The sequence below is a fragment of the Morus notabilis genome, unplaced genomic scaffold, assembly GCF_000414095.1.
Source record: "Morus notabilis unplaced genomic scaffold, ASM41409v2 Scaffold384, whole genome shotgun sequence".
Lineage (NCBI taxonomy): Eukaryota > Viridiplantae > Streptophyta > Magnoliopsida > Rosales > Moraceae > Morus > Morus notabilis.
In genome coordinates this window covers 379,525-397,424 of record NW_010387635.1, presented here as the reverse complement: position 1 = coordinate 397,424, position 17,900 = coordinate 379,525, and the positions used below count along the sequence as shown (strand labels likewise).

Sequence of the window (17,900 nt, the reverse complement as noted above, 5' to 3'; positions counted from 1 at the left end):
ATAATAAAATTAATTTTTAACTTTTTATGATAATTTTTAACTATAATAAAATTAAAGTTAAAAATTTGAATTGATAAAAACGAGACTTAAACTAAACACTCCACAAAAATAACTTATGTCTCAATTAAGCCAATCTGCCAAAAAGTGTGTAGGCTTGTTTAGAAAAACAATTAAGATCCTATAGAAAAAGCAAAAATTAAAAACAAAAATACAAAATCATACTAATAACTTCACTATTAATCCACAAGCTAATCCCAATTTGCACTTGTTAAATTAGTTAATTTTTTTTATCCTAAATTTAGGATAATTTTTCATTTAAAATAAAAAAAAATTTAGACCGAGTATTGTAGGGCTTTACCCCGAAGGGAGCCCTTCCAGAAATTCTCAAGGGCCTGGGCCAAACCCAGGCCCAAGAGGGGGTTTGGAAATAGTTTTCAACCAGCAATAGACGCGCCTCGGTTATAACCTCACTAGCTGCGTCATTGCCCCAAGCGCAAAGATGCTTCTCTCCTCCGTTTCTCAATTGTTTTATAACCTACTTTGTCTGCTCATGTTTCGCTGCTTTTTCGATGTGGGACTATTTTATTTTTCCCAAATACATTACTTATACTATTCTTCTTTCTACCCAATTTTGTCTTTAGAATCTTAAACCTCGTTTATTTCACCGATTCGAGTTTAGAATTCGAATTTTACTACAGTAAAAAGCTCTCAAAATTAATCACATCTAACTTTTTTGCTACAGTAAAAAATTCTCACATAAAGTTACATCTCAACTCGAATTAAAAACTTGAATCAGCGAACTGAACGGCCCTTAATGAGATATATTGCTAGAGCCTAGACTATAACTGATATTGCTAAATGATGTTTTAAACTATCTGATTTGTTTCATTAGCAGAAAAAAAAGAACTATCTAATTCTATTTGACAGCCATTAAAATTCGCTTGGAATTAGTCTTACTATGCAACTTACCACAAAAAAAAAAAGAAAAAAACAAAAGTAAAAATAAATACTTCTCTTAAAAAAAAAACAATGATTTACAAATGTCTAATAAATCGTTTTGTGAGCAAAAACACTTCATCCTGAATATATAATGAGATTTTTTTATTCGTTATTATCGAGTATTTAGTTTCACAACTCTTGCATATTTTTATCTATTTTCCTTCTCAACTAGGTGTTGATGCGTCACAAATAATGTCCCTGGACTTACTGGCTTTGTTCTTCTTGGGATTGTCATCAAGTTCAACACTTTACGCTTGTGTGGCTCCAACGTGTGCCCAATTGCCCATTTTTGGGCATGGACCTGGGTCATTTCCCATGACCCATTTTAGTTACTATGTTTTATATTTCTTAAAGAGAGGAGCGCAAAGTAAGGTGCAAAAAAAAAAAAAAAATAAATAAATAAGTGATAGATGGATGTTTTGAGTTTTGACACCACTTCACTTCTTGATGCGTTATTCAGCTTCTAACTCTAAAAACTTGACCACAAACTTGCATGATTTGTGAATTTAAACGTGGTAATGTGTGTCACCAGGTAAAAAAAGAGACAGATCGATATCGTGTTAGAGATAAAAAGTCAAGAGTTGTGTAGCACCGTAGTCGAGGGAACTTACAGCCACGACTTTGATGCCTAATTAGCCAAATAAGAGAGAAACAACGACAACTAAAAAAATATGCTTATGTAACGGAGAATGATCACGAGAGAGATAACTCTAAGACCCACTAAGAATCTCATGAATCTAAGGAGAAGCAACTATCATTAGTTGATATAAATATAAATACCAAGAGGGTTATCTAGAGAAACCCTCCTCATTTAGTTTTTACATAATATTTTACACTCTCAGAGAATTTCAGGACGTAGACATTACATCAGTCAAATTTTTATAAATTTCACGTCTTCTTTTATTTTTCTTGCAATCATTATTATTCATTCTGCATATGAATAATATGTAGTGAGGTAAATTCCGAATTAATGAATTTTTACCGTCAACATATTGAATTATCGTTCTATATGAGTTTGAAGATTGAGATATCTAAAGGTGATACGTGAAATCCATAATGGATCATTAGCACTGTCGTTTGCCTCTCTAGTTATATGATCGATTTTTAATGCCCCTTTTAGGTGTATTTGTGAAGCCTAAAAATTCTTTTGAGCATTTCGTATGAGTTTATCTGTGGAACTAATTATCTATCAAGTGCAATGTTTTCTTGTAATCGATATCTTTGTGAGTGTGAATAGGTGGTTTATTGCATCTTTATCCATTAGAATATGTTCTTCCTTTAAAAAAAAAATCTATGGATTTTCATAACGTAAAATTATGGTGCACGACAATGCCATGTATACATACCATTTTGTTTTTAGTTTAATGTTTCCATAGAAATATCTTACACAAATCATTTACAAACATTTGTGGGCAAGATGAGTGTATTTTCGTGGTTTACGTTGGACTTTTTTCCAGGTTTCTTTATGTTGGATTTTTAAGTTTATCTTTTGAAATTTGGTGCGTGTTGCATCCAAATAGCGCAAATAATAATTAAAGAAACTAAATTTGCAGCAAAAAAATTTAAAAGAAAATAACTGAAAATTTAATCTAATCTAACCTAATTTAAATACAAATATGTGAATTGGTGTGTGATTAAATGAGTGGACACACTCGCGAAAAATAAATAAATAAATAAATAAAATAAAAATCAAGTCGGCAATTGATGCCCAATTATGTATGGTCCAATCAACAAAATATATATGGATAATCCTGATAAATATTTTTTTTAAATGTATTAATTAAAATTTTTATCATTTATTTTTAAGTCATAATCTTTTAATCATATAATTACACTAATAAAAAAATATTTATTAAAAATAAAAAATAAATGTGCAGACTTACACTCTTAAAAATAAATTTTTTATTTTTTCAACAGATGTAGATACCAGATAATCCAATAAACTGCCCATTCTTACAAATTATATCCACCCGTTTATCCACTTTTATAACTATTTTCTTTTTAATAAAAAGTTCTTTGTTTTCCTCGAAGATGTATGTACCATAAGAATATCGACAACTATGACCAAACATTTCGCCGCATTAGGACACTTTTTAATTTTTATCTCTCAAGAAATTTATTGTAATTATCGTGTCCCAAAAAAAGAAACTTCCTCATAATTATCGCAATTTATTCAGAGGCTGGTCCACAAAAATCAACAAATAAAAAAGAGACAAATTGTATATCAACAGTAATAAAAACTATTTTCAACTAATTATACATTTATATATTAATTTTAGGAAATTTTGATTATCACACAATTTTTACCCAATTTTACATTTCAATATTAAATTAACCTTCCAAAACAGACTAATTAGGTGACAAATTCCACATGTCAATAATAAATTTATATGCAAATTATAGGAATTTCTAATTAATTACGAAGCAAGTTCCAAATAATATTACCTGTCAACCTTTCTAATTTGTTAAAAATCAGTAATAATCACCACTAATAGCTAAGCATTCTTCAATTAAAAAAAGAAGAAGAAAGAATCAAATTCTAAGAACGAGCGGTCAAGATCTGATCTTATCACAATCCCAAAGCGGCCACAGGAAACTTCCCATGCACGTGAGTAACAGAGTAGAGGATCTGTCTACGCTATCCAGAAAATGGAAGATTCCTTAGAATATACCATGACAAATCTCTGACTACTAACAACTATTCTGTCTCTTTCTATTTTCAATAAATTAAAATTAAATCAATTAAACAAATAAAGCCTATATAATTTCTCCCCCAATCATATATCCTCTTATTCTCGAATCTCTTTCTCGCTCCCTCTAACCATTCAGCTTTCTCTCTCTTAACTTGGAATTCAAGAAACAGAAAAAGAAGAAAATGTCTTCGCAAATCTCTGAATCTGAACAAGAACAGCTCATCGAAAAGCTGGAAGTTTTCAAGATCAAAGGCAAGGATAAACGCGGAAGAAAGATTCTTCGCATCGTCGGAAAATTCTTCCCTGGTAAATCACTATTACTTTGATCTCCAATTTTTTATTTTGGTTTTTTTTTTGTTCGGATTTTGGCTGAGATTGAGAGATTTTGTTTTCGTTTGGTGGTTTGAAGCTCGGATGGTGAGCGTGGAAGTTCTGAAGAAGTTTCTGGAAGAGAAGATCTTCCCGAGGCTGGGGAAGAAGCCGTTCTCGGTGGTGTATTTGCACAGCGGAGTTCAGAGGAGCGAGAACTTTCCAGGAATCTCGGCGCTGCGAGCGATCTACGACGCGATTCCGATCGGCGTGAGGGAGAATCTCGAGGCAGTTTATTTTGTTCATCCTGGATTGCAATCTCGCCTCTTCCTCGCCACTTTTGGCCGTTTTCTCTTCAGCGGCGGGTAAGAAATTCTGAATAATTTGTAATTACTTTTCATAATCTTATTCTTAATTAGGATTATTGTTTAAATCTCGTGGGGAAATAGCATAGTCTTTGAATATTTCAAAGGAAATAATTAATAATTTTATTTCCTTTGATACTTATGCTTACTTTTTTGAATTTTTAAAAATTTGATACGTTTATCTTTAGTTTTTTTTTTTTTTTTCAATTCAATAATTTCTGAGTTAGTCTTGATTTTCTTTTTCTTAAACAAGCTTCAACTTTTCGTAACAATTAGAATTAATTATTATTCTTTTGATAATTGGAGAAATTTTTTTTTTTTTTGGTTGAGAATGAAAATCGGAGGATTAGTGGTTAAGTTTTTTATTCATTAAATTTATATAAAATTACGTAAAAATTAAAAAATACAAAGATTTAACAGTTAATTTGTACAATCCCCTTTTTGTTTTTGAAAAAGTTTTTGTTTTTGAAAAAGTGTATAAGAAAGGATTTAAAGGGAACAATAATTTGGTGCGCATTTTAGCAGTTTTAATAGGGCATGACTGAAATGCGCCGGTGAGTGGTGTTTTGTTTTTGTTTATTCAATTTTTTTTCTTTGGTTTGGAATTGACGACAAAGGGGTTTTTTTCTATCGTGTGTGGTAGGTTGTATGGGAAGCTAAGGTACGTGAGCAGGCTTGACTACCTGTGGGAGCACGTGAGGAGAAACGAGATAGAGATCCCTGAGTTCGTGTACGATCATGATGATGATTTGGAGCATCGTCCGATGATGGATTACGGTTTGGAGAGTGATCACCCTAGAGTCTACGGTGCACCCGCGGTAGACTCCCCCGTTTCTATGTACTCAATGAGGTGTATCTCCTAGGAAAATATAATAAAATATAAAAAATCCGCCCCCGCCCCCCCCAAAAAAAAAAAAAACGATGAACATAAAAATCAGTTTGTTTTTTTGTTGGGTTGTTGGAGTTGAGCCTTTGAATGGTTTACAGACATGATGATAGATACAGTTTTTAGCTCCCAATTTTTTTTTGGACTTGGAAATTTGTATATAGAAGGTAGGATTTGGGTGCACTTTTGGTTTTTCTTTTGGTCAATAGGGTAAGGTCATGTGCTTGTGTTTGAAAAGAGTAGTAAAAGCTTACTTGGAACTGATATTGAATGTTCAATGTGATTTTTTTTATATAATTTATTTATTTTTTGAATGGGTAAATAGATATGTGAAGGTAAATTATGATAAATTTTTTTTTTTTTTTTTTTTTTTTTTTTTTTTTTAACAAAGAAATCATATACACATAAGGGTCTCCAAAGACAGAATTGTAACTCTGATGAGACCCTAGTGCCATCAAAAGAAATGTTGTCTAACAAACAATTAAGCCACAAGACAAATTCTTAACAATCTTAATAAAGTCAGCAGCTTCCCGTGACAGATCTTCAATCTCTCCAGCAGCTGCATATGCATTGATAATCTTGAGGCAATCTCCTTCAAAAACAACTTTGTTCCCGCCTTTCTCCACTGCAAGTTTCACCGCTCTTGATAAAGCCAACCCTTCAACAGCCTCTACTGATGAACACTTGCTTCCAAATATCCGAAGACTAAAGAATATCTCGACGGACGTCCGTCGATCTCTAGCCACCGAAGCTGCAGATGCTCCTTTCCTTGAGACAGCAGCATCAAAATTTTTTTACCATATCTGCATGAGCAAAGTCACTTGAGGTGGTACTGGCATGTTCAACGTAGACCGTTAGAAGTATCAGTTTGTACTTAGAAGGACATTCTTATACCTAATACTAGGAGAGGGAGGGGTAGATCAAGAATTACGTGGACTGAAGTTGTTAGAAATGACATTCTAGATCTAAGTCTTCAAGAAAGTTTAATTTCGAACATAGTTGTGTGAAAAAGTGAAATCATATAGCCGACTCTAATTAAGTTGAAATTAAAGCTTGTTGTTGTTGTATCTGCATGAGAAAAGCCGCCACTCCATATTTGAATAAGTCACTTAAAATTATTTCATTTCGAGCCTTCCAGATGCTATCTAAGATAAATGCGAGCCAAACCACAGAGAAGAGGCAAAATCACAACTTAAAAAACAAGTGTAATGCAGATTCGGGTTCACAATGACACCAAGGACAATTTCGATCCCTAACAAGGAAACAACGGTTTAAATTGTCTCTAACCGGTGAAGCGTTTTTAGCCACCTTCCACAGAAAAACCTTGAGGCGCTCATGTAGTTTGGCCTTCCACAAACACAACTTGAAGCAGAGAAGTTTTCTTGTACTATTGCACAGAGGGAAAAAAAATCACATCTCACTTTTAAACTTAAACTTAAAGATACATACATAATTACATAGTATTTGTTATTAATGATTTCCTAAAGGTTTAGGCTTAATTCGTTTTGAGAGGAGTTTATGGAGCTTCAATATTATTAAAAAAAAAAAAAAAAGTTCCCCTATAAAAAGTTGGAAATTACTGAAAAAGGGGATCTTTATCTTAGTAAGTTTCTTTTTTGGATTAATCTAAAAATAATCCTTTAATTGCACACCAAATCTTATTTTGGTCCCTCAAGTTTAAAACGTCCTAAAACCACTCATTCCATGTTGGTGCGACAAAACTAATCATCCCATTACATCTGCGACATGAAGAGTGCGTTTGGAACTCGTTTCAAAATAATTTTATTTTTTGTATGAAAATAAAAATGAAAACGTTTTCAATCTCAGACAAATATCATTTTTAAAAATGTGTTTGGTAGTTTTATCAAGAGATTATTTTCGGTATAAAAAAATTCATTAATGTCTCTCTTTCTTTTTCTCTTCTCGAGAGAGGAGAAAACAAAAACAAAAAATGAAAAACAACTAAAAGTCGTTTTTAATTTCTCTCATTTTACACTAAATCAAAAAATTATTTTCATTTTTATTTTTTGTCTTTATTACGCCAAATGTCGTTTTGAAAACGTTTTCATTATTTCTTTCTAAAAAATGTAAAAAATAAAAATGAGATTAATTCTAAACACGGCCGAAGTTTTATGGAATAGATCACGGCGCTCATGTACAATGAGCGTAAAACGGACAATTCAGTGACTTTTTAGGGAATGGTCAACTGATAAACGAAGGGTTCGTATATGATTCATGTTTTGGTCTTTACTATATTTCTTTTGCCTTGGTATGGTAAAACATCAAATATACACCCCCTTCAATTATCCAACTGCTTACCAGAATACATCTCATGTATTGTTTTTCGTCGTTTTTCTAATAGTATGCAAAAACTAATTTTATCACACAAATAGATTGGATAATTTTGAGACGTTTTGATGAAATTTGAATGACTTACGTGTCAAACGTTACCATTTAATTTTGCGCAAAGACCGAAACACAAGCTGCATTGATATATTTGCGGGCCCTACTATTTTATCAAAAAGAAGTCCATTAGCACGAGTGAGCAATTTCTCTCTTCCCTTGTTCCCTCTCTAAAGTTCTAAACTTGGCTGGCTCTTCATTACTAACAAATTCGAAACTCAAAATTGAACCTCTCGGCTGTTACTTTTGGTATGTTCATTTCATCTTCCTCTTTGTAAAGATCAGATTATTTTTATTTTCATTTTTCAATTTGCGTCTTTCACTTTGTTTTAGCTTGCTGTTTTCATGAAAAATGGCAGTACCTGCAATTCATTGATGGGTATTCCTTAACTTCATTCCTGACTTATAAAAACTTACTAGATTGCGTTGCCTTAAAGACGGGAAAATTTCGTGAAACCCCATAAAAAAAATTATGAGATTCTTGGCTTAAAAGGTGTCTTTTATTTTACAGGACTGTTTGGAGAACTGAAGAAGATGGTGTTCTTGAGCTGGGCTCGGCCATCTCCAAAAGACCAGAAGTCTTGTATTGAAAGGTAAAGTATAACTAGACCCAACTTATATTTGCTCATGCTTAGTAACTTATTTATGATCATAGAGAATCAATAAGAGATTTGATTTGAAATTGAGTTTTTCAATTTTCAGTTCTGTGATTTGATTTCCAATATTTTCTGTCGTGTTCTGATTGTATATAAAATGAACTCATTCCCTAGTTCCGTGGGACTCTTTGTGTATGTTTTACATAATAGTTGTAAATTGTGAGAGCACTATACTATCAATGGAAACTTCACAGTGTGAGTAGGGGCGGAGCTAGAAAACTAAAAATTTCATCAAATTTCACATATTATATAGTGAGACGAACACAAACTTTAGAATTTCAAGAGGCAAACTACAAATTTCATCATATGTCAGATATAAAATTGGAAGAAAAAAGAACTAGCATTGAGTGTGAGTACATTTTTCCATTTCCTGTTGTGGCACTAGCACATTGGAACATTTCTCATTTACTTTCTCTCTCGTTTTGAGCCTCCTATTATGGATGAATAATCAGGTCAGATACTTTTAACTATGATGTTAAACATAGAGGAGCTAGTGCCAAGCCCTTTTCTTTCCTCAAAGAAGATAAGGGGTTATCACAAGATGGATTTTTCCTCAACCACACACGGGTATTGGTTGGTTCTGGAGTTGACACTTACGAAAAGGGCAAGAGCGCTCTTCAGGCTTGGAGGTGAGATACTAATGTGATTTCTTGGTTTATGAGCATTCTTTAGCAAAACATCGTAATCTTTTGAATGAATCCGTATTTGCAGGCATTTTGGACTGAATTGGGCGTTTGTTCATCCGAAGACTCCAACTCAAGTTGGGACCAAGTTTTGTGTTTGTGTAAAGGAGTTTCTGCCTTGGGTCATGTTGCCCCTAAAGGTTGTGTATGTTGATGAGAAGAGAATAAGTAAGCGGGTTACGCCCTCTTTTAGTTTTGGAAGTGGTACCCTTCAAGGTCACTTGCTGGTTAGTGCCTTTTCACTTAGCTGAATTTACTTTCTGAAATTTTCTATGGTATTATGCTTTATACTTTTCATTCAGTTACTTCTAGATCTGAAGGCTGATTCGAATCCTCATTGGATCAAACCATTATACTTTTGCACCTACGTTGGAGTGTAATTGATGGAGATTGCAATAATAGATCAGACACTTATATTAGGAATACAATTGAAAGTAGTTTTAAGCCTAGTTTCCTAATATTTGTTGGAGTTTGCATAAGTTTCCTAAAACTATTTCACCAAGTTATCCTTTACTGATAATCAGGTAGCGTTGTTGTTTGTTAGTTTACTTTCCTACTCGTCTAGTTCTCCTTTCTCATTATCTTTCTTCTCTATAAATAGGCCTAGAGACAGTCATTTCAACTCAGCCCCTTGATGAAAAATTAATGATTTTAGGAGTTATTGGGAATTCTTTTTCCTCCTGTTCTTATTCTTTGTCTAAATTCTAATTTCTTTTCCTTTCCCTCTCTTTCTTTCTCTACATTATCTCTTTGTTTACTTCCTGCGTCGATGATACTTTCTTACTTGTTATGACTATCTAGTCTTTAAGAATTGCCAGACCTAAGTTTTTGTTTAAACACAACATAGTTTGATTAGCTGGGACTTGTACTAAACTGGAAGGAAATTTATTTTGGTTTCGAGCAGGCTGGGGAAGAACGTTTCTCAATTGGACTTGACGAGAACAACCAAGTGTGGTACGAGATAATGTCCTTCTCCAAACCTGCCAGTGTTCTGTCCTTTGTTGGCTACCCATATGTATTGCTCAGGCAAAAGTATTTTGCCCAGCAATCTGCTAACGCAGTTCTAAAACATCTGAATGCTTCCAAGTCCTAGTTCATATAAATTTTTTTCTAAAACTGCAATATCTTTTACTGCATCAAATTCTCCAACAGAAACATATGTAAATTTATGATGGTGTACACATAATACTACTGGAATTACTTCTTTTTGTATTAATAATCTGTACTTTTCGAATATTAAGGGCATTCATAGTCAATTCCAAGAAGATAAAAGAAAACATAATCATGCATGCCTTGTCAAGCTATGTCCAGAAATTCCTAAAGAACTGTTGGATCATCACTATCTCAATGAATAGACATGATTACCAAAAATCTAGAGAAACCTCTTGGATTCTGTTCAAAATAAGCGTAGATGGGAGCTCGAAAGAATAAAGATTTTCAATTTATGACTTCCAAATCTAACTCTTGAAACGATTCAAGTCTAGCTACTAGGTGTGAGTATTAAGTATGAATTGTAGTTCTAATATTGCGCAATATTTTAAATATATTTTGTGCTTCAATTACTAACAGTTATTGATTATTATTTCTCAGCTTTTTTATAATTGTGTGCCTGATTTTCTTGTGCTTTGATACTTTTTTTTATAACTTCAGTATCATTCACTGCAGCAAAGTCTTCCACAGAATGATAGAAACATATCAGAAATTTTTATAACGGTGAACACATAATATCACTAGAATTACTTCCGTACATTTTGCAGATCAATCAAGGCATTCACAGTCAAACCGAAAAAGTACTAATAAAAGGGTCATCTAGTAAGCCACAAACTGCATCCGAAGAATGTGGAGACCTTGTAAGAAGAACCCATACACATTGACGTTGATCACCAAGTTATAAATAAAATAAAATAAAAAAAGGAAAAGAAATTCGAACTTTAACCCTTTATGGAGCTTAAAAATTTATGAGTAATAAGATATGTTGCATTTAAATTAGCATTCTGAGTTGGAATACAAAATATTTTCCCATTGAAGATGGTGTTAGAACCACACACATTGGCATTGCTCACCCGGAGGGCGGGTAAAAGATTGCAATGTATTCCGGATGCTGTTCTATTGGCGATACCTTTCCATCACCTAAGCTGTACACCCTGAAAGCCGGATCAGCGAAAACGATGCAGTTCCCCTTACATCTGCTGCCAAAGTAGCTAGCGGAAACGGAGAAAGAGTAGTCATGACCCAAGAACAATATATGATCATCCAAGCTTTTGACCTCGACCAATCTCTTGCGCTCCATTTCCAGCTTATAAAGTCTAAATTCAAGCTTGTTGTAACAAGTTATGCATTTATCCACCAAAAGAAGGCCTTTCCTTGACGTTGCCAGTCTCATCTCGTGTCCTCCTCTAGTTTTCATCCGAGGCACAAACTCTTTGACCACCAAAGAAGAAGGATCAACAAGCACGATTCTCCCGCAATCATCAACGGCATAGAATTTCCCACGATGGAGAACGACATCGTCGTAGTTCAGCTGAGAGAGAGCGTCATCAACGACCCTCCATTTATTATCATGGCCGAGGAGTTTCAAGCGCCACAAAGTTCCACAGGCAACGACCAAGAGAGACGGGCATTTGGGGTTCGGGTAGAAAGCCAGTTTGTAGTCGCAAACCTTGCGGTCGGAGAAGCGCAGAGAGTAGGCTTTAGCCACTTCACAGACACGAAAAGCAGACGAGTCTAGAGTCCTGGGGAAAGTGCGCGGCAAAGGGCGGATTCGGAGAGGGGAGAAGGGGTTTATGAGGTGGTAGTGTTGATGAAGAGGATGATCGTGATCAAGGCATTCTCCGAGGCGAATCAACCAACCCCATGAAGTTAAAGTTGAAGTTGAAGTTGAAGATGAAGAAGAAGGAGATTTGTGCAGATACAAAAGTGTGGTTTGCGTGAGGGACAAGAAAGTGTTGGGCTGGTCAAAGGATCCAAAGTAAGGAAGAAGAAGAGGGAAATGGAAGGGGCTTTGGTAAGGAGGGACTGAGGATCGCCACGACTTGCACACTGAGCGGAAACGGGTGATGTCTGTTTTGGTTTGGAGACGTCTGGCGATGGTTTCAAGCAAGTCTTTTGGAAGCTCAGACCATGCAACTGTTGCACACCCCTTCTTCATTGCTATCACTTTTGTAATTTGTTTGAGTTGAAGGTTGAGAATTGTTGATTAAAAGAATATGAATGCGTGAGATGCCCAATTGTGACAAGCATATATATATATATATATATATATATTATATATAGTACTAATGGGCTATCTGAGGAGGGGGGAAGGAAAGAGAGAGGAAAGAGAGAGAGGTGGCTTTTTTTTTCTTTTTTTTTTTTTTTTGAGGAGTGGTAATTAAGGCCTCGTTCACTTCGCTGATTTGAGTTTAGAATTCGAGCTGATATGTGACTTTATGTGAGAGTTTTTTACTGTAGCAAAAAAGTTAGATGTGATTGTTTGTGAGAGTTTTTTACTGTAGAAAAATTCGAATTCTAAACTCGAATCAGCGAAGTGAACGGAGCCTAAGAAGAGAGAGAGAGAGAGAGGTGTTAATTTTGGAGACGAGTGGTTTGGGCGATTTAGGTGTTTTTTTTTTTTTTGAATGACGATTTAGGTGTGTCTTAAATTTTAACGTTGTAGAGAATTTAGCAAAAAATAAATAAATGTTGTAGAAAGAAAATTTTGCTAAAATAACCGAGAAAGAGAGAGAGAGTTTAATTAGGAGAAAAGAATGACTTTCCTTATTTAAATATTTTTTTTTTGAAGAGGCTTTTCCTTATTTAGTTTTTTGATATATATATTTTTTTATTTTAATATTACTTCTTTTTTTAATGGAAATTTTAATTTACTTCAATGATTTAATTAATGGATAATTAAGATAAGTTTCGGGTGTATTATCTACAATAGCGTGGGTTTTACGCGTAGACGCGGAATCCATCTCCGGATCTCCCTGCTTACTTTATTTTCTTTTAATCTACTTTTGAGTTTTTTTTTCCCCTTCTTTTCTTTTTTTTTTTTTTTTTTTTTCCCTTCCCTTTACCTTTTTTTAAGACCCTATGAAGTTGTTACTCATAAGCCATTAAATGGGATGATAACTCAGACTTTTTTGTTTTTTTTATCTACTTTTGAGTTTTTTTTTTCCCTTCTTTTCTTTTCTTTTATTTTCCTTTCCTTTACCTTTTTTTAAGACCGTATGAAGTTGTTACTGACAAGCCATTAAATGGGATGATACTTCCGACTATTTTTTCTTTTTGGGCGATAGTGAAGAACGATCATCGAAATTCTCAAAAACAAAAAAGGAAAAAAAAAAAAAAAGAACGATCATCGAAAACCGACACTATTAAGAAACGACAAAAAATGACAACGATAGTAGTAACATGTGAACGACATCTATCTAAATAAGAAACGACAATAACAAAAAAAATATCCGAGTAACAACGACAACCACCAAAGAAGACGATGGCAAGAAAACGGCATCAACTAAGTAAACGGCAATCATTGAAAAACGACTTAACATGAAACAATGGTCAAATGAAATACATGAAAATATGAAAGGACACCGACTCCTCCAATTCTTTTGAAAAAAAAGAAAATTGCTCTTTTTTTTACCCCTGAAAACTTTCTAATTACAAATTGATGCCGAATGTTTTAAAAGATTTCATTTGTATCCCTAAGTTTGATATATAATTTATTACTTTACCCCTCAAATTTTCTAAGCTATAATTTATAAAGAATGTTTTAAATAGTTTCATTTAGACTCTTAATTTTTAAGTTCTTTTGCATGGATACCCCTGAATTTGTCTGGTTTGATAAATCAGTTCTTGAACGATCTTTGGTAATTGACGACTTAAATTCTAAAATTAGTTGTATAGCTGGTCCAATTGAAAACAATGCCATTTTGACATTTTTTTTTTCCTCCCTCTCATTTTGATCTCAGGCTCACCACACATAGCATTCGGCTCCAATGCTCAACCTGTCCTTTTGCCATGTACACCATTTTTTTTTTTTTCCCCTAATCGCCATCCACACCTTAATCGATTAGGACAAAAGATTTCAAATCACAATTAAAATAATCATAAAAAAAGACATGGACATTAGAGCTTCATGATAGAAACAGCCTAAGCCCTTTTGGTGAGAATGGGACCCCCCAAACTCCTGCGTTTTTTATCAATATTATATCAAGTAATAATGGATATAAAGGGGTTTTAGTAGTGATTAATGGATAAAAAAGGGTTTTAGTAGTGATTAATGGACAAAAAGGGGTTTTAGTATTTTGGCAAACATTGCAAGGGAGGTACAAAATATAAACTTGATCTCTATATATAATTTGGCATAATCTAAAAGGTAAAATTAAAATTAAAAGATAAATGATTGTTAAATTATTAAGGCTCTTCCAACAAATTATCGACTTATTAGAGATTCCAACTAGCTAAATTTTGCGAAGTTTAACACTATCAAAGCGACCTTTGCGCTTATATTTATCTTCTAGAATGCCAGTGTATCAAGGTGCTCAGACACATCATATCTAAACTCATATAATTTTCTTCCCCTTTTAAAGTGTGTGCATAATTTGATATTCTTATTGATATATATAAGGCGTTAAAGTTTTTCATGGAGTGATTATTATCCAAATTCGTCAACATCCTGGTCATTTGACAAAAAAAAAAAAAAAACACACACACACACACACAACCATCACCAGAAATTATAATTATAGTTCTTTCATTAGGAAAGAAATAAAAAAAAAAAAAAAAAAAAAAAAAAAAAAAAAGAAGAAGAAGAAGAAAAACTTTGACACCAATAACACCAGAAATCAACACCATATGTATTATTATGCTTATTATGTAAGATTAACGCCCAAACATCATCATATCATATTCGCTGAAAAAAGTATATTTGCTTATTGCCCACTAATGTTGACAAACAACAAATCAGAAACTTCATGATCATTTAAGGCAACATTCTGAACAAAAAAACTTCCTGATCGAAAAGAGAGAAGCTTATATATACATATGCACACACACACAAAAAATATACACTAGTTTTTGATAAAACATATAACTAGAACACAGAAAACTCCGGATGTATCAATTACAAAAACCTTCAGAAGAAGATAACACCATGTCCCATAAATGAGCCCCATTAAGTGAACTTATCTAAACAATTGCAGAGTAAACGAAAATGCACCTCACTCCCTGCCAGCACGGTAATATTCTATAATATTATACTCATGTTTTTTTCAGCAAAACAAATATCTATAGACTCCGTAATGTTTTCAATAAATGAGTGCCGGTGTTTTACCACTAATAGAAGGCGGCCCATACCTAAAGGCCTCAAGCTGCGAGATCTATGTTCACAAAATGAGTGGTGTCTTATAGTATCCTTGGACGAATGTTGTACTCACATCACATCACATCACATAGGTTCAGTACTACAGAGGGGAGTAGGGATCGGTGGAGGCCAAAACAGCTGGGAGTAACCAGGCGTGCATGGGAGCTCCTCTATGGTCTCATTTTCCATGCTGAAAACACACCCACCAAGACGACCCAACCTTCTTAACGCAAAGTCCATGTCAAACTGCTGAGTAAAGTAAATGCAATTCTCCTTAAACCCCACGTACTCTTTTGCCCTAACAGCAAAACAACAATCATAAGCCAGCAAAAACGCCTTCTCTCCCAAGCTCTTCACCTCCACCCACCTCCCCCACTCCTCGTCCAGTCTGTACACCTTGAAGCCCACGGTCCTCGGCCTCGGCCTCGACTCGTCGAATCTCCGTCGCCGGAGAGGGTGTCGATGAAAGATGTTGAAGCTTAGATCACCAACCTCCAACGGATAGTGCCCGTCGGGGCTCTCGTCGAGGTACCGGTCGACAATGAAGAGGAAGGGGTCGCCGGCGACGAGGTGCTTCCGGTGGCCCTCGCCGAACAATGGCGGTGAGTATTGGATAAGTTTTAAGGTTTTGTCGATCCATGAGACGGTGCCCCAGCGGTCGACGACGTAGGGTTGGTCTCTGTGGACGATAATGTCGTTGAAGTCGAGGATTTTGTCGTCGATCAGCGTTATGTTGGCGTCGCCATTGTTGGCGAAGCCTAGTTTTCCGTTGTCGTAGATGAGGAAGATGGCGGAGGAGGAGTTGGTGGAGATTATCAGCTTGTTTACGCCGGGCACGGGGGAGGACAAGCCGTCGTACCTGAGAATTTGAGAAGAAACAAGAAAACGACAACCACTTAAGAAAAACAAAACACGATCCAGAAAACGGAAACGACAAGAACCGGATAAACGACAATAAACCGAGCAACAGCAACATCAACGGACCATTACGTCGTTGAATGAAATCGAGGACTTGGTCGTCAACGACGATAGGATTAATTTCCAATCAACAATAATTTCCAGTCGATCGCAGAATTAGGGTTATAATTCGAAGAAATTGGGGAAATTGATGAAGGTTTTGAGTTTGTTGACTTACCTGAGGGCGTAAGAGGAGGTCAACTCGGTCAACCGAAAGTCGTTGAGATGGAATCCGGAGGCGGCGCCGCCATTGGAGGCGATGAGTTCGTTGATGCTGTGGCAGGAGAGTGGGTCGAGGAGGCGGAATTTCGGATTGTGCTGGTAGCGGAGGAGGGGGAGGGGGTGTTGGATCTTGATGATCCAACCGGCGGCGCCGTCTTGGAAGGGGCGGTCGAGGCGGAAGAGGGTGGTGCGGGAGACGAAGGCGCGGGCGGAGGAGGAGAAAGTGGGGACGGCGAAGGAGAAGCGAGGGAGATCGGGAAGATGAGGGGAGAGAAAAGACGGCGCGGGGAGAAGGAAGAGGGAGCGGAAGAAGGAGCAGACGCTGCGGACGCGGAGGACGTCGAGGGGGCGGCCGATCAGGTGGGTGCTGATCATCGACCAGATCTCGTCCGGGAGAGAGGACCAGTCTCTGTCATTTTCTGATTTCTTGGTGTCGTTTTGGACCATTTTGGGTTCGGTTTGGTTGTTTGACCCTGCTTCATCTACGCTTAACAGTCGCAGAGCAACGTCTCTCTCTCTCTCTCTCTCTCTCTCTCTCTCTCTCTCTCTCTCACTTATTGTTTATTATTTATTTTTTCTCTCTCTCTTACTTATTGTTTATTATTTATTTTTTTGGTGTGAAGTACGAAGCTGCTGACAAACAGAACAGTCCACCAATGTGGAAGAAGAAGCAGATATTTTATAGTAACTGCTAAAAGAAGCAGATTTTTGTTCACCCACGACTCGCGTGGTTCTTAACTTCTTATTTTGTTTTTGTTTTTATTTTTATTTTTATTTTTATTTTTTAGAGTTTTTAACACATTTATCTCTGAGCTTGTCGTGATTTTATTATTTACGCTTTAAATTTTTAATTTTAATAATCAATCTTCTAAATTTAGGTCTCATTTATTTCACCGATTTGAATTTAAAATTTGAGTTTTTTTCAATAAAAAACTCTCAGAAACAGACACATTTAACATTTTTATTACAGTAAAAAATTCTTACATAAAATCACATCTCAATTCAAATTAAAAACTCAAATCAGTGAACTAAACAGACCCTTACTTAATTATTGCAATTAGCTCTATTTGAATAATGATTGTTAAATTTATTAAATTGAACGATTGTTAAATTTTTAAATTGTTACGTAATTTATTATGTGTGACTCACGTGTGGTAATTTAAAATTGTATTTTTGGGTTTTTGACTCTCTTAAAGCTAGGACCTTCCGTATTTACAAAACACAAAAATAAAAACTGTAACATGTCATTTCTTCAATGTAACATTGAAATTATAGAGGTGTAATAATAGTTTTGAATAACAAAATTTATTAGTGTTACATATCTTCAACATTAATATTAGTTGAATAAATGTCATGTTATGGTTCTCATTTTTATTATGTT

The 17,900-nt window shown here is 35.0% G+C and overlaps 4 protein-coding genes and 1 non-coding gene across 5 annotated transcripts; 2 read left to right on the top strand and 3 right to left on the bottom strand.

Annotated features, from left to right (window-relative positions):
- Window positions 1-350: 350 nt before the first annotated feature.
- On the bottom strand, window positions 351-501 carry LOC112095329. The gene has a single exon (XR_002903780.1). It is a non-coding gene; the product is annotated as a U4 spliceosomal RNA (small nuclear RNA).
- A 3,281-nt stretch (window positions 502-3,782) lies between these two features.
- LOC21409249 (ganglioside-induced differentiation-associated protein 2) lies at window positions 3,783-5,542 on the top strand. The gene is made up of 3 exons (XM_024177097.1): window positions 3,783-3,998; window positions 4,102-4,366; window positions 5,010-5,542. Exons 1-3 carry the CDS (start codon window positions 3,875-3,877, stop codon window positions 5,227-5,229), a joined length of 609 nt encoding a protein of 202 aa, XP_024032865.1. The 5' UTR covers window positions 3,783-3,874; the 3' UTR covers window positions 5,230-5,542.
- A 2,251-nt stretch (window positions 5,543-7,793) lies between these two features.
- Window positions 7,794-10,272, top strand: LOC21409248 (UPF0548 protein At2g17695). The gene is made up of 5 exons (XM_024177100.1): window positions 7,794-7,904; window positions 8,167-8,248; window positions 8,764-8,940; window positions 9,023-9,221; window positions 9,899-10,272. Exons 2-5 carry the CDS (start codon window positions 8,190-8,192, stop codon window positions 10,085-10,087), a joined length of 624 nt encoding a protein of 207 aa, XP_024032868.1. The 5' UTR covers window positions 7,794-7,904; window positions 8,167-8,189; the 3' UTR covers window positions 10,088-10,272.
- A 343-nt stretch (window positions 10,273-10,615) lies between these two features.
- Window positions 10,616-12,214, bottom strand: LOC21409247 (F-box protein SKIP23). Its single transcript, XM_010114968.2, has one exon. It carries the CDS (start codon window positions 12,140-12,142, stop codon window positions 11,054-11,056), a length of 1,089 nt encoding a protein of 362 aa, XP_010113270.1. The 5' UTR covers window positions 12,143-12,214; the 3' UTR covers window positions 10,616-11,053.
- A 2,816-nt stretch (window positions 12,215-15,030) lies between these two features.
- On the bottom strand, window positions 15,031-17,079 carry LOC21409246 (F-box protein At2g26160). The gene is made up of 2 exons (XM_010114967.2): window positions 16,476-17,079; window positions 15,031-16,199 (listed from the first exon to the last, which is right to left on the bottom strand). Exons 1-2 carry the CDS (start codon window positions 16,964-16,966, stop codon window positions 15,425-15,427), a joined length of 1,266 nt encoding a protein of 421 aa, XP_010113269.1. The 5' UTR covers window positions 16,967-17,079; the 3' UTR covers window positions 15,031-15,424.
- Between the last annotated feature and the right edge of the window lie 821 nt (window positions 17,080-17,900).

Bases quoted from the DNA above. Each gene is read 5' to 3' on its own strand.
- LOC21409248 (XM_024177100.1), top strand. From the start codon at position 8,190: ATGGTGTTCTTGAGCTGGGCTCGGCCATCTCCAAAAGACCAGAAGTCT. The intron at 8,249-8,763 runs GTAAAGTATAAC...ATGAATAATCAG, and splicing joins CAGAAGTCTTGTATTGAAAG to GTCAGATACTTTTAACTATG. The intron at 9,222-9,898 runs GTTAGTGCCTTT...GGTTTCGAGCAG, and splicing joins CCCTTCAAGGTCACTTGCTG to GCTGGGGAAGAACGTTTCTC.
- LOC21409249 (XM_024177097.1), top strand. From the start codon at position 3,875: ATGTCTTCGCAAATCTCTGAATCTGAACAAGAACAGCTCATCGAAAAG. The intron at 3,999-4,101 runs GTAAATCACTAT...GGTGGTTTGAAG, and splicing joins CGTCGGAAAATTCTTCCCTG to CTCGGATGGTGAGCGTGGAA. The intron at 4,367-5,009 runs GTAAGAAATTCT...CGTGTGTGGTAG, and splicing joins CGTTTTCTCTTCAGCGGCGG to GTTGTATGGGAAGCTAAGGT.
- LOC21409246 (XM_010114967.2), bottom strand. From the start codon at position 16,966: ATGGTCCAAAACGACACCAAGAAATCAGAAAATGACAGAGACTGGTCC. The intron at 16,200-16,475 runs GTAAGTCAACAA...TCAAATTCTCAG, and splicing joins ACCTCCTCTTACGCCCTCAG to GTACGACGGCTTGTCCTCCC.
- LOC21409247 (XM_010114968.2), bottom strand. From the start codon at position 12,142: ATGAAGAAGGGGTGTGCAACAGTTGCATGGTCTGAGCTTCCAAAAGAC.